This window comes from Cnephaeus nilssonii (assembly GCF_951640355.1).
Source record: "Cnephaeus nilssonii genome assembly, chromosome: 21".
NCBI classification, from domain to species: Eukaryota; Metazoa; Chordata; class Mammalia; order Chiroptera; family Vespertilionidae; genus Cnephaeus; species Cnephaeus nilssonii.
Window position 1 is genome coordinate 30649194 of NC_137092.1, and position 12975 is coordinate 30662168.

The window sequence follows — 12975 nt, forward strand, 5'->3', positions numbered from 1 at the left end:
TCTATCTCTCCCTTCCTCTCTGAAATAAATAAAAATATATTAAAAACAAACAAACAAACAAACAAACAAACAAACAAAAACATTATACTGAGAGCCCAGGAAATATAAAGTATTGGTGAAGATGCAAAGGGAAAAAAAATATTGCATTAAACTATGATTTATCTCGATTACTGACTTTTTAGCATCCCCCTCAGTTTTGTGCCCAAGACTGTGGCTTCACTCTAGTCTTGGCCTTGATAGAAATCCTGCGATATGGTCCTTCAGAGCAGAGTCCCAGCCTCTACCCCAGATCTATGGAATGAGAACTTGGGGTGGGGAGGGGGGATGGAGAGACTAGAAATCTGCATTTTCAACAAGCGGCCAGGTGGTTCTATGTATCAGACAGGTCTGGGAGACACTGAGCGAGGGCTGGTGCCTTCACCGCCAGCTGACTGGGGCAGGGCACCGGGTAGGCACCTCCCGAGGCATCAGTTTTCCCACCTAGAACGTGGAAATGACCACAGATCCCTCTTGCTTTCTGAGAGCTGCGTTATTCTAGATGCATTTCAATAAAGCGAAGAATAGAGAAAAGAATATTGGAGAGAATAGAGAAAAGAGGCCATGGGCTTTGTTATTCGCTTAAGAGTTATCTCCTTTGTGTATTTTCTATCAGCAAAAATGTAATCCTAGGCCCGTTTTCCTCCGCTTCTCAGTCTTTCCAACTGCACTTCTTTTATCGTCCATTTGTAAGTACTCGGGGAATACTGATTCCTCTCCTTGTTAGAATGAGGAAAACAGAAAGATAACACTATTGCAAAAATGCCTTAGGACACGTTCAAAGCCAAATTCAGCTGGCTTTGGGCCGCTGCCTGAGCTCCTGGTCTCCCTCCCTTAGAACAGTCGGTTGAGAGCTGACTGTTTAAAAGGAAAGCTTGAACTAAACCTAACGGATCCCAACTTAAAAGGATCGGTACTTTGGTTCTGTTGAACGTCTGCCATGATAACACAGTGATGTCACAGCGACACCACAGCACCAGCTTCCGTGAGTTGAAGGTGCATTGAGCACAAATACCTGCTGCCCGTCTCCATGCCTGGCTCTGTATTCATGCTTCACAAGGACGTGCTGTTATTTCTGTTGAAACGATAAGGCACGGAGGCCCAATTAGTTTTATTAACTGCCTGTGGTCATAGAGTTAAGAACGGCAAAGCCAGGATTTGAACCCAGTTTGTCTGACTTCAAAGTTTGTGCTTTTCCCACTATCATTTTTAAAAATAAATATTTTATTGATTTTTTACAGAGAGGAAGGGAGAGAGATAGAGAGTTAGAAACATCAATGAGGGAGAAACATCGATCAGCTGCCTCCTGCACACCCTCTACTGGGGATGTGCCCGCAACCAAGGTACATGCCCTTGACCGGAATCGAACCTGGGACCTTTCAGTCCGCAGGCCGATGCTCTATCCACTGAGCCAAACCGGTTCTGGTCCCACTATCATTTTTTTAAATATAAAACATGTGGTGGAGGGAAGAAGGACGAGCACAGAGTTGCCCTCATTTCTCAGACAGGCAGGACTTAGTCCCTGGCTTTGCCAGTCCCCGGCCCCAGCTGTGCCTGTTGCTGCTGCTCTGCTCTCTCAGCCAGGCTGCGGGTTCTGTGGGTGCCTGGGAGCTGATGGAGCAGAAAGGAACGTTGATCTCTCAGCCCTGGGGCTCCTTTTCCCATGGGGCCAGGATGCCTTTGCAAAGCTGGTCGTGGGAAGAAGCCCCTTCGCACCCACACTGCAGGCTGAGCTGGTCGGCTGCCCATGGAGGCAGCCCTGCCAGCCTCCCCCCTTTCTTCCCCACCCAGGAGGACTTAGGGATCTGCCCCAGGTCCTGATCCCATAGAAGACGGGATGCTGAGGCAACTCACCACAGAGCCTCGCCTGACCTGGGTGGCCGCTCCTCCCAGCCGGCCACTGCAGTCCCCTGTCCCATGCCTCTCCAGCAGTCCCCTCTCCTCCATGCTAGGTCAGAATGGTCAGTGATGAGCAGGGGAGCCAACGTTGCGGGGGAGAGGAAGAGGAGAAGAGGATGGTAGTGCTGGGCTCATTCAGTTTACTAGTAATTGGCTGGTGACCTTGAGCATGTCACTTGTCCTTCGGAGTCTGTGACACCTGTAAAGTAGATGGCTTAGTACTAAGGCCCACCTCTAAGGCCCTTTGAACTCTGACCTTCAGGACTTTCAAAGCCCCCCCTCCGACTGCCCCGCTGCTCTGCTGCCCTGAGAACATCTGAAATCAGAGCCCACGTGCGCCTAGCCCCTCGTGTGCAGGCTCCGCGAGCCCAGGAGGCTTCTGTGCTCGAGTTCCAAAACAGAGTCTGGAGGAAACGCTAAGTGTTGCTTCGGGTGCACATGACTACTAGGTGTTAAGGCAGGAATTGAATCCAGACCTGCCTGCCTGAAAGCCTGTTCTCCCAGCCTCGCTGCTGTCCTCCCAATCTGGGTGTAATTTCATTTATTCCTCACCGCCCTGGGGACCTCTCCCCTGTGGCCTTCAAGGCTCAAGGACCAGCAGGGAGAGTCTCTCCTCAGAACCAAGTGGAAGGGAAGGTGGCCCATTTCAGGGCCTCGGGCTGACACTCTCCCTCAGAGACAGGAATTCAGGGTCCCCTGCCCCGCCCAGGGTGGCGCCAACAGAAGGCTGATGGAGATGCCTGGTGGCTGTGACAGTCCGCAGTTCCTCCACGCCAGGGTCCCTCTGCTCCTCACACACGCTTCCCAGTGGCTCCGGGAACGGTGCCCACGAATAAAACATTGTCCCCCTGCCAAGGCCTCGTCACTAGCAGCCTCTGCCAGCAAATCCCAGCCCAGGGGAAACCAAATATTTAAAGGTGAACTTTAAAGAATAAATCTTGGTTTTGAACCACCGAGCACAGTTTTGACATGACACGTGAGCCTTCTACACTCCCTTGTGTTCTGTTTGGAGAGAGGAGGATCCCAATTAAATCCACATTTCTGCAGAAGCCTTGTTTTAATGAGCTCCAAAGAGGCAAGTATTAGCAAGCACTCCCAAGCACGGGCAGTCTGAATTTTCCTCGGTCTCGGCCAGTCCTCCATCCTCTCTCCCGGAGAACATCCTGTCCGCCTTAGCAACCTGCAACCCCAGGGCAAGAGCGCAGAGGCACGCAGCGGGAGGGGACTGGCATTCCTCAAGGCCCTGACTGGGCCAGGCATTGCCCCAGGGAAGTGTGCTGGTGGGTGTAATTCCATTTATTCCTCACCAGCCCGTGGTAGCAGAGTGCATTTCACAGGAGATGCCGAAGTGTAGAGCAGCTAAGCCACTTGGAGAGGAAAATGAGGTGGGATTTCAACTGCGTGCCCTCTTTCCACGGCCACGCCTCCATGCAGAGCTCAGGGGCACCTGAGCGGGATGGGGTATGAGCAAAGCTGTCGAGATTGGAGCGGAGGTTTGAAGGAGGCTGAGGGGCTTGCAAATTCCACAGTGAGCACAGATGCTGAGGCAAATGGCCTGTGCTGAGGCAGGGACGCGGGGAGGGGAGAGAAATGTCCTCGCTGGGCATGGTGGATGGTGTGCCCCCCGCTTTGTTCGTAGGCTAGGATTATTTCAGGAACACTTCTCATTTCTCTGAACAAGTCCACGTGGGGCTGTTGTGTTCCTTAATATGGAAGGGGCTATGCGATGGCTTCTTGCAAATGTTTTGTCCAAGGAAATATTTCTCCCCCTGGAAAAGGCTGAGAAATTTTCATTTCCGTAAAAGATGAGACCCAAAGCTTCTTATAGTTCCCATGTTGTCTCGATTTCCTAAATACTGAGAACCAATTCGCAAGCCCATTTGTGTTGGGCAGCCACATTATATAGGGAGTGGTTAGCATATAAACGAGGAGTCTGACTACGTAATTTGAGATCCCAGCTCTGCCACTTCCTGGCTGTGCCACTTTGGACAAGTTATTATCTTCCCTGTGTCTCAGTGTCCTCATCTGTAAAATGGTACAATAATAGTACTTACCTCCTAGGGTCATGTGAGGATTCAATTAGCTAATGCACATAACACTCAAAAATGTAAAATCACATTCCCTTGACTTTCCCTTCCCTCTTTACTATTCTATTCTCTTCAGCACTTACTGCTAAATTTTTCTTATTTTGCTTATTATTTGTCTCCTCCCACTAGATGTTAAGTTACACAAGGGCAGGGATTTTTGTCTATTTTGTGCTCTGCTACATTCTTAGAGCCTAGACTGGTTCCTGGCATATAATCAGATGCCCTATAAATAAGTATGAAATGAGTGAACCACGCTAAAGTACTTAGCAATACCGGGCATGTGGTAAGTGCTTAGTAAATATTATCTTATATCTCTCGTTAAATCACACCCATATTCCGTCCATCTGAAGATCATGTCAGTTCGGAATAGGATCCCTATCACTGGCTCCACTGCAGGAGGGACCTAACTTTGATGTCAGAGGCTCACAGGGAGGCCACGGGAGGCCTCAACCCTGTGGCAGTGTCCAGGTTCTTGTCTCCATGCAAAAAAGAATTCGAGAATGAGACAGAAAGATTCGGTAAAGCACAGAGGTTTTATTAAAGCGAAAGTACACACTCGGGGAGTGAGTCTCCCCAAAGGGTCTCAGGGGCTAGGCTTATACTTGGGGCTGGCCAGGAGGAACTCATAAGGGTGTGGATCTGGGCCAGGCACCACCTTCCCAACGGGACAGGGAGATTTTATCCTTATCTGGCATTTTCCAGAACTGTCTTGGCGGTGGTTGTCATACAGATGGGGAGGGAAGAGGCGAGTACCTCAATCTAGCTAACCGGCCTCAACTCGATTCCTTGGCTGCATTCTTGCTCTCCAAAGCCAGAACCCTCAAACTCCTCTCTGTAGCCGCAATGATCCTCTGAAATATAGGTCAGTTCCTGTCACTTCCCGGCTCAAAGTCCTCCAATGTGTCCCCATCACACAGAATAAATCAAAGGGTTTTCATACCTACACGGCTCTACACGCTCTTCTGCTTGGCGTACTCCCGAAACCTCATCTCCTACCCCTTGCCCCTCATTCACATTGGCTATTGCTCAGGTTTCCTTACGGCCTTTGTTATTCTTCTGGAATGTTCTTTCTTCACATGGCTCCCTCTGGCACATTATGAAGGTGTCAGCTTAAATGTCACCTCCTCAGAGAGGCTTTTCCCAACGACCTGTAGAGTCCCCCATTCTTCCAGCGCTTCTACTCTTGGGAAGCCTCGTTTGAGCACTTAACACAGATTTTGGGGACCGCTGCCTCCCAAAGAATGAGGTTGGGACTGTGGCTGTCTTGTCTACCAGCACTTTGAGTGCAGTCTAGCCTGGTGGGGGTTGCTTCTGCCCCCCCGGTGTCGAGGGGCAATGGGCTGGAGGCCACAGCGAGGAGGGCCGTGACACTGTTTCTCCCTGTGCCTGGCCAGGTCCTGCAGATCTGTCCCAAGGACATGAGAGCGGACATCTGCGTGCACCTGAACCGCAAGGTGTTCAAGGAGCACCCTGCGTTCCGGCTGGCCAGCGACGGCTGCCTGCGGGCACTGGCCATGGAGTTCCAGACGGTGCACTGCGCCCCGGGGGACCTCATCTACCACGCAGGAGAGAGCGTCGACAGCCTCTGCTTCGTGGTCTCCGGCTCCCTGGAGGTGATCCAGGACGACGAGGTGGTGGCCATCCTAGGTAGGTGTTGCCTTTGCTGGGAGGAACCCTTCTGCTGTCCGAGGTGGGCAGCTCAGTGCCACTGCTGCCTGCACCCAGAGACTGCACCACAGGGCAACACCCGTTGTTAGTTGGCCTCTGTGCATCTATCCACCAAACAAATACCTGAGGGCCTGTTTCGTGGCCGTCGCAGTCTGAGGCACTTGGGGTATTGCAATGATGAAAATGGGTTTTGTCTTCAAGAGACCCCCAGTTTACTGGGGGAACAAATAAGCAGACATTTGCCTACAGTGCAAAGGGCCTCTAACCCAGTATTCAAGTGTTGGGAGGGCTTCTTGGAAGAAATGACATCTAAGCTGAAAAATAAAGATTGCGAATGAGTTAGCGTGGAGAAGCGAAGGGACAGGGAGCATTCTAAGCAGAGGGGGGAGCATGTGTGAAGTCCCTGCGGAGAGAGAGCATGATTCATTTGAAGAACTGTGTGTGCATCAGTGTGGCTGGAGCGCACAGAACCAGAAGGGGCCTAGGAGAAATGGGGCTAGGGAGTGAGCCAAGCATGAGGTAGATCATGTAGGACCTGGAATCCATGCTAAGGGACTTGGATTTTACGTGGGGGAGCCCAAGAAGGGTTTAAAGCAGGGGAGAGGCACGATCCAATTTGTACTTCAGAGAGGGGACTATATAATTGCAGCTTGAGAGTGGATGGAAGGGGGAAGGCTGGGCGGGCAGATGAGGCTGGAGACATGTTATCTAGGGGCAAGTTGTTGGTGAGCAGATGGAGAGAAGCAAATGGAGTGACATACTAGTATTTTAAAAGTAGGCTCAACAGAACCTGATGAAGGATTTACTGTTGGGAGTCCATGAAGACTGCAGGGTTTCTCACTGGGATAACAGGAAAGCTGATCTGCCATACACCATCGTAGGGAATGTGGGAGGCAGACAGGAACATGGGGGCACAGGTTGGTATTTTGCACGTTGAGCATCAGTGACCTTTGAGAGATTCATCTGATTGCCTGAGGTGGCGTCAGGACAGCTCTTTACTGGGGGCACGACTCCTCTTTGGTGGGCAGGACATCTAGTCTGCACCAGGCATTTTTCCTACAGATTCTCAGTCAATCTTTATTTTTTTATTGTTTAAAGTATTACAAATAGTAGTACATATGTCTCCTTTTTTTTTTTCTCCAATTGACCTTCCCCCAGCCTCCCCTACCCCCCGGCACATGCCCTCACCCCCCTCCCAGTGTCTTGCGTCCATTGGTTATGCTTATATGCACGCATACAAGTCCTTTGGTTGATCTCTCAGTCAATCTTTAGAGTAACCCCATGAAGTGATTGTATGATCCCCATTTTGTATATGAGACAATGAAAGCTCAGAGAGGTTAGGCAACTCTCAAAACTGACGAGGCCCATGAGCCAGCATTCTGGAGGCCCTCAGACTCCAAATCCTCTGCCGATCCATTTTGCAACACTGCAATCCTGGTGATAATTTGTGTAGTTTGCTGGTCCATTAAGTTGCCAAATACTGCTAAACATTGTAGATGTATATTTTTATCTTTTATATATGATGTTTCAGGACTCTGAGGCGGGGAGAGATTAAGTTATACTGGAGTTAGAATTGAGATTCAAACTAAGTATCTAGACATAGACAGTGTTTTTTAAAAAAATCCCAAACTTTGCTCCTGCTTGACCTTGGAGTGCATGAATATGCAGCCCTCCTCTTGCTCCTCTGGCCCCAAGCGAACTTGCCCTCTTGGTTACATTCTGCTCAGGTTAATAATCAAGGATGATTTCTATTCCTTCCGCATGTGCTGGAGACTGGGATAGAGTCTGGGTGGGAGGTGGAGGCTGAAACAAGTGTTCTGGACTCCTGGTATCCACTGAACTCTACAGACAGGGTTATTCTGTTCCTTGCCTTTCTCATCCACAGAGATGTGAGGTTTGACTGTGTATGAGGAACAGGGCACAGGAATGGTACAGCCATTGATTTAACATTGCTGCAGGGAGATGACATGTATCCCTGCCTTCAATCAGGGCGCTTGATAAAGAGGACTTTCTGTTGGTAATAGAGGTTGGGGTGGTTGCCTGAGAAGAAGAGTAGCTAGTGACTAGTCGACTCTCCTTTGAATTTGAACTGATATTTTAGTGTGGGGCATCTTTCACCCATCCCCTCACTGATAGCACCTTATGGCTTTCCAAGGAATACTGTCCGCCTTACATACCCATGCTCAGGGCACCCTTATCGATGTACCATAATCAGCGGCACTATTAGGAGCTGGGTGTGGACTCCTAGGCATGGAAGTATGACAGAGCCGCAGAGGAGCGAGGAAGGCAAATGACTGTGTCCAAGACATGTCCCATTTCCCCTCAGCCTGGGCTTCTTGTGGGGAAGCACCGGCCTTGGTTTATTGTTGATTTACTTGGTCAACTGACTTCCAGCCCTCTGCCTCGGGCCTCCCGAGCACCCCGCCTGCTCCAGTTAGCCATGTGGACGGGACCTCTGACATAGCTCAGCAGCCACAGGTTCAAAGTGGTTGTTGCCTTCAAGCTGTCCAGACTAGGAAAAAACATCTTCCACGCATCCCCAGGAGCCAGGAGATTTCAAGAGGCTCTTATTCTATAAAAGGATGATACAAGCTCTTTGAGTCAACCTGACCTCTGGGCCAAGACACAGAAGAGATTCCAAGCGATCTGCTCTCTGGAAACCGAAGTTTAGAGCTGTTGTTCTCTAAACAGGTTTTCAAGCATCAGATGGGTATGAGAGCTCGATCTTTATTGCCATGTGTGCCCTTTAGTTCAATCCAGCCAACATGACTTTTTAAAAATATATATATATTATTGATTTTTTTTACAGAGATGAAGGAGAGGGATAGAGAGTTAGAAACATATATGAGAGAGAAACATCGATTAGCTGCCTCCTGCATACCTCCTACTAGGGATGTGCCCGCAACCAAGGTTCATGCCCTTGACCGGAATCGAACCTGGGACCCTTCAGTCCACAGGCCAATGCTCTAACCACCAAGCCAAACCGGTTAGGGCTAACCAACATGTCTTGAACAGTGTCATGGGGGTGAGGATGCAGCTGTGGACCCAACATTAGCCCAGCCTTCAAGGAGCTTCAATGGAGGAGGCCGACATTATTTAAAAAGCAACGATCACATTGCTTGATAAGTGTCACCATAGAGAGAATGCAGGTGCTTCTAGAGGGTCATTGGACAAGTAATCATTGAGCAGCTACTGTGTATCCAGTGCTCCAATGAGGAAGGGGGACAGCCAGGTCATCTTTACTTGTCATATAGAGCAGGAGTCTTTAAAAAAAAGCCCAGAGCTCATTTATCTCATCCGTTTGGTCTCTAGCCCCTTGTTAGCAGTTCACTCATTTACATTCTGCTAATTTGTTTCCTCCTTTCAGTGCTTATATTCCCCGCCTCATCCTCTGTTTAATTTTAGCACAGACGCCAAGAATGAGGAGAAAGGTCACTGTTCATAGCTGAGCGTGTTTAGCATGAAAGTGTCAGAAAAGAGTGTTTCAAACCTGGACTACACTCCATCATATGAAATGTTGATTACATCATGAGCTACTAAACAGGTGCACACACACAATTATACATAAAACTCAGTGCTTACTTCTTAACTTTATTTTTTTGTTGACTCTTATTACAGATGTCTCCATTCCCTCTCCCCCCGCTTTGCCCACCTCTACCCAGTCCCTGCGCCCCCCTTCCCTCTGATACAACTGGCATTTTCTATTGGATTCTATTACCTTCCATTTAAAAAGAAATTGACTGTCATGACCCACTAAATTGCTTTCTTGACCTGATCACAGTCTGCAGTTTAAAAACATGGTTCCACAAACATAGACCATATCTCTCTTGGACTGAAGGCCATGCTGTGTCCTGAGAACAGAATATACGCCATGGTCTCTTATGGTCTCCTTTTCCTTTGATGTTCTCTGCCTTAGTTTTGAGATGACACCCTCCCAAATCTCCTTTTGGGATGCTCTTATAAATCACTTAATTCTTCTCAATTTTAGTTTCTTGGTTCTTTAAAATAAATGTAAGACTTCAGCATTTGCATCTTTAATGATATTTTTTAAAAATAATTTTCTTCTAGTTTTTCATAGATATCTGAATAAAAAGGCACAGGTACCCACTTTTGCCCCTGGCCAACTAGTATTATTAGCATTTGCAAGTAACTTGTTATCTATTTTGTGTTACTTGGCCACAGTAGATGAGTCACGGGCTTTCATCGGGGCTGTGCTTGAGTGTGGTCCAGCTCCCTGTGTTTCCAGCTTATAAATGTGCTATTTAAATGATCTTATTTCACTGTAATTTAGTGTCTCTGTAGTAACTTTTATGGGTTTTACATTTTAATACTTAATTTGTATTTTAATCATGGATCATCTTGGATCTTTTCTTTTTGTTTGTTTTGTTTCATTCTATTGGGCAAGACTGAGGTCATTTTGGCCAGGCTGCCTTGAGTAATGTAAAGAGCCCTGCTTGGCTGGTGTGGCTCAATGGTTGAGCCTTGACCCATGAACCAGGAGGTCACAGTTCAATTCCTGGTCAGGACACATGTCTGGGTTACGGGCTTGATCCCCATTAGGGGGTGTGCAGGAGGCAGCCAATCAATGATTCTCTCTCATCATTGATGCTTCTACATCTCTCTCCCTCTCCCTTCCTCTCTGTGAAGTTAATAAAAACATATTTAAAAAATTGTTTCAAGAGCCTTGGACCTGAGCTGGAGATTTCAACTGTAGCCCTGTCTCTGCATTAACTCCCTGCAGGAGTAACCACTAACTGGTTAAGTCTCTAAGACCCCCCTCTGTAGTTATACTAAGCCCATTACACTGCATCAATCACATGCTTACTCATCTGTCTCTCCTGTGAGCTGAGAACGTTTGATTTCATACCTCTGGCTTGGCCCAGCACATGGAAGGCACTATCGGCTGTTTGCTGAATTGAATTGAGTTGAATTGAATTGAAAGGCAGGCTGTGAAAGGCCCCAGGGTCTAGAATGAGGGTCTGGACTTTATCTTATAGGATGAGGGTCCCAGAGAAAATTTTAAGCATGAGAGTGACTTGAAGATCTGGTTCCACAAATACAGAGGCATGGGGGTTGGCTAGGAGGCTCAGGTGAGGAATGATGATGGCCTAAGTAAGGTGGTGGGACGGAGATGGGGAAGAAGGTCAAGAGTCCAGAGATATCAGGGGAGGGAGAACCTCTGGGATGTGGGAGATGAAGAGTGGGAATAGTTTCTGGCAGAGACTAAACAGGCAATAGAGTCGAAGGAGGAAGAAGAGGACAAGAAGGAGAATGAGGAGGAGGGATAAAGATGATGGGGCTTAGTCTGTTGAGTCTGCAGTGTCTTTTTGGAACAGATCTGGGGATGGCTCTCCAGTAGAGGAAACTCTTCTCTACTTGTGGCTGAGCCAAAGTCCAAGGAAGGGGAGCAGTCATGAGGAAGGCTGATGGGCAGATCATCTGATTCACTTTCTACTTGCAGTCCTGCCACTACTGAACTAGGATGTACATTCTCCTTAAATGGGCATGTAAACATGTCCATGTTTTTTCCAAGATGGAGTCTTCCCCACCCCCTAATTTGAAAGATATGCTCAACTTTGCTTTCAATAGTTACTTTGGATCCATTGACCTTGCTTGGATATTAATGTAGCATCTATTTATTTAACAACTATCACAGCATAACATGGTGTTAGCCTCATTGAGGGGGGAGCATGCAGAGAAAATCCTTGTCTTGGATGAATGTTATATCCCATTTGGGGAGAAAAATGCATGATTAGTGACAATAAATGGTACCTCTTTCTGTAGGCTTCCTGGGGTGAACAGGGAAATGTTCATGGAGGAGGTAGTTGACTGGGCTTGGCGGGACCAGCAGGAGTGTTGGATAGGCTGGTTCTTAAAGTGAGAAGAGCAGCCTGAGCCTCTGGAGTCGTTAGAGGCACATTCGGGGGCCAGTGTGAGTCGAGGAGCCTGAGAAGACTTTGCTTGTGGGCCGGTGGTTCTCAACGCTAGTGAGCATGACACTCAGGTGGAAAGCGTGTTCACGGTGCTGTTTCCCAGGCCCTCCCTGTGGGTTCTGATTCTGCAGCTCTAGGCCGGAGCCTTGGGATCCGCAATGTCACAAACCCTCCCTCCCTCGGGGGATTCCACTGAATGTGCGTAGAGGACGATACCTTGAGAATGTTGCCGTAGACAGTCACTACTCAATGTTTTTTGTGGAAAGGGATGAAATGACGACTCCGTGGAAGGTTGTAAAGCATGGGAGCAAACTCTTTATTATTTTAGCCTGACCCATATGAATGTGTCAATTTTCAACGACTTCTGACCTCCCAAAATGGTAGGATAAACAACTAGTGGTCTATATTCAAGGGAAGGAGGGCCCAGCCTAGGGTGGTGGCTCTGTGAAGATGGAGTCAGGAGTAGGACATATGAGGCAGGGCGTTCAGATGGGAAGAGTGGTGGGAGCCGAGGCCTGGAGAAGCTGTGCTTTGTAACCACAAGTCCAGCGCTTGAGCTGGAGCTGAGATCCCCGAGGGGCAGCAGTGGGGCCGGGGGCTGGAGAGGCAGCTTAGGGATAGGCTGTGGACGTTTCTAAATGTCAGCATGAACAACGAGGCCACAGTGGTGAGTAAAGTATGACATCATTAGCGCTGTGCTTTGTAAAGATTAATGAATTAGAGACCAGGAGGTCAGTAGGTGACTAGGGCTCCTGGAAGAGATGAGAAGGGTTCAGATACAGGCAGTAGAAACTGAGAGAGGTAGGGTTGCCAAATAAAATACAGGACATCCTGTTAAATTTGGATTTCTCATAAAGAACAAGTACTTTTTAGCTTAAATATTTCCAAACATTGAACGGGACACACGATGCTTAATAGTATTATCCATGTATCTGAAATTCAGCTTTAACTGGGTGTCCTGTATGGTTATTTGCTAAATCTGGCAACCTTAGATGGGAGGGGCAGGTGGATGAGACGTTGTGGAAGGAGAGTCTGAAAGGTTATAAATGATAGGATATGAGGAGTAGGTAGCAGGAGGTGAGAGAGGTGATGCTGACCTCAGAGTACTGGTAAGTAGGGAGATGGCGACAGCGGTAACAGAAGGAGGCCTCCAGAGGAAGAGATGGAGAGAAATGAAGGTGATGGCTTGGTTTTGACTTGTTGCATTTAAAACGAGTATCCAGGTGGGGTTTTCAACAGCCACTCAGAAAGGTGGGTCTGGAACCGGGAAAAGAAGCCAGGACTTAAGACAGAGATTTAGGATTCAGAGGAAGGAATAGGAAAAATAACAACAACAATAAAAAGAGAGGTAC

General features: G+C 48.2%; 1 protein-coding gene across 2 annotated transcripts in view; it reads left to right on the top strand.

Annotated features, from left to right (window-relative positions):
• Positions 1-12975, top strand: part of KCNH1 (potassium voltage-gated channel subfamily H member 1) — a gene marked incomplete at both ends in the record, with an annotated part of 267549 nt that overhangs the window by 188337 nt on the left and 66237 nt on the right. For both annotated transcript variants that reach the window (XM_079761861.1, XM_079761862.1), the window contains one exon: positions 5417-5669. In XM_079761861.1, the coding sequence (XP_079617987.1) occupies positions 5417-5669 (253 nt within the window). The remainder of the gene's footprint in view (positions 1-5416; positions 5670-12975) is intronic.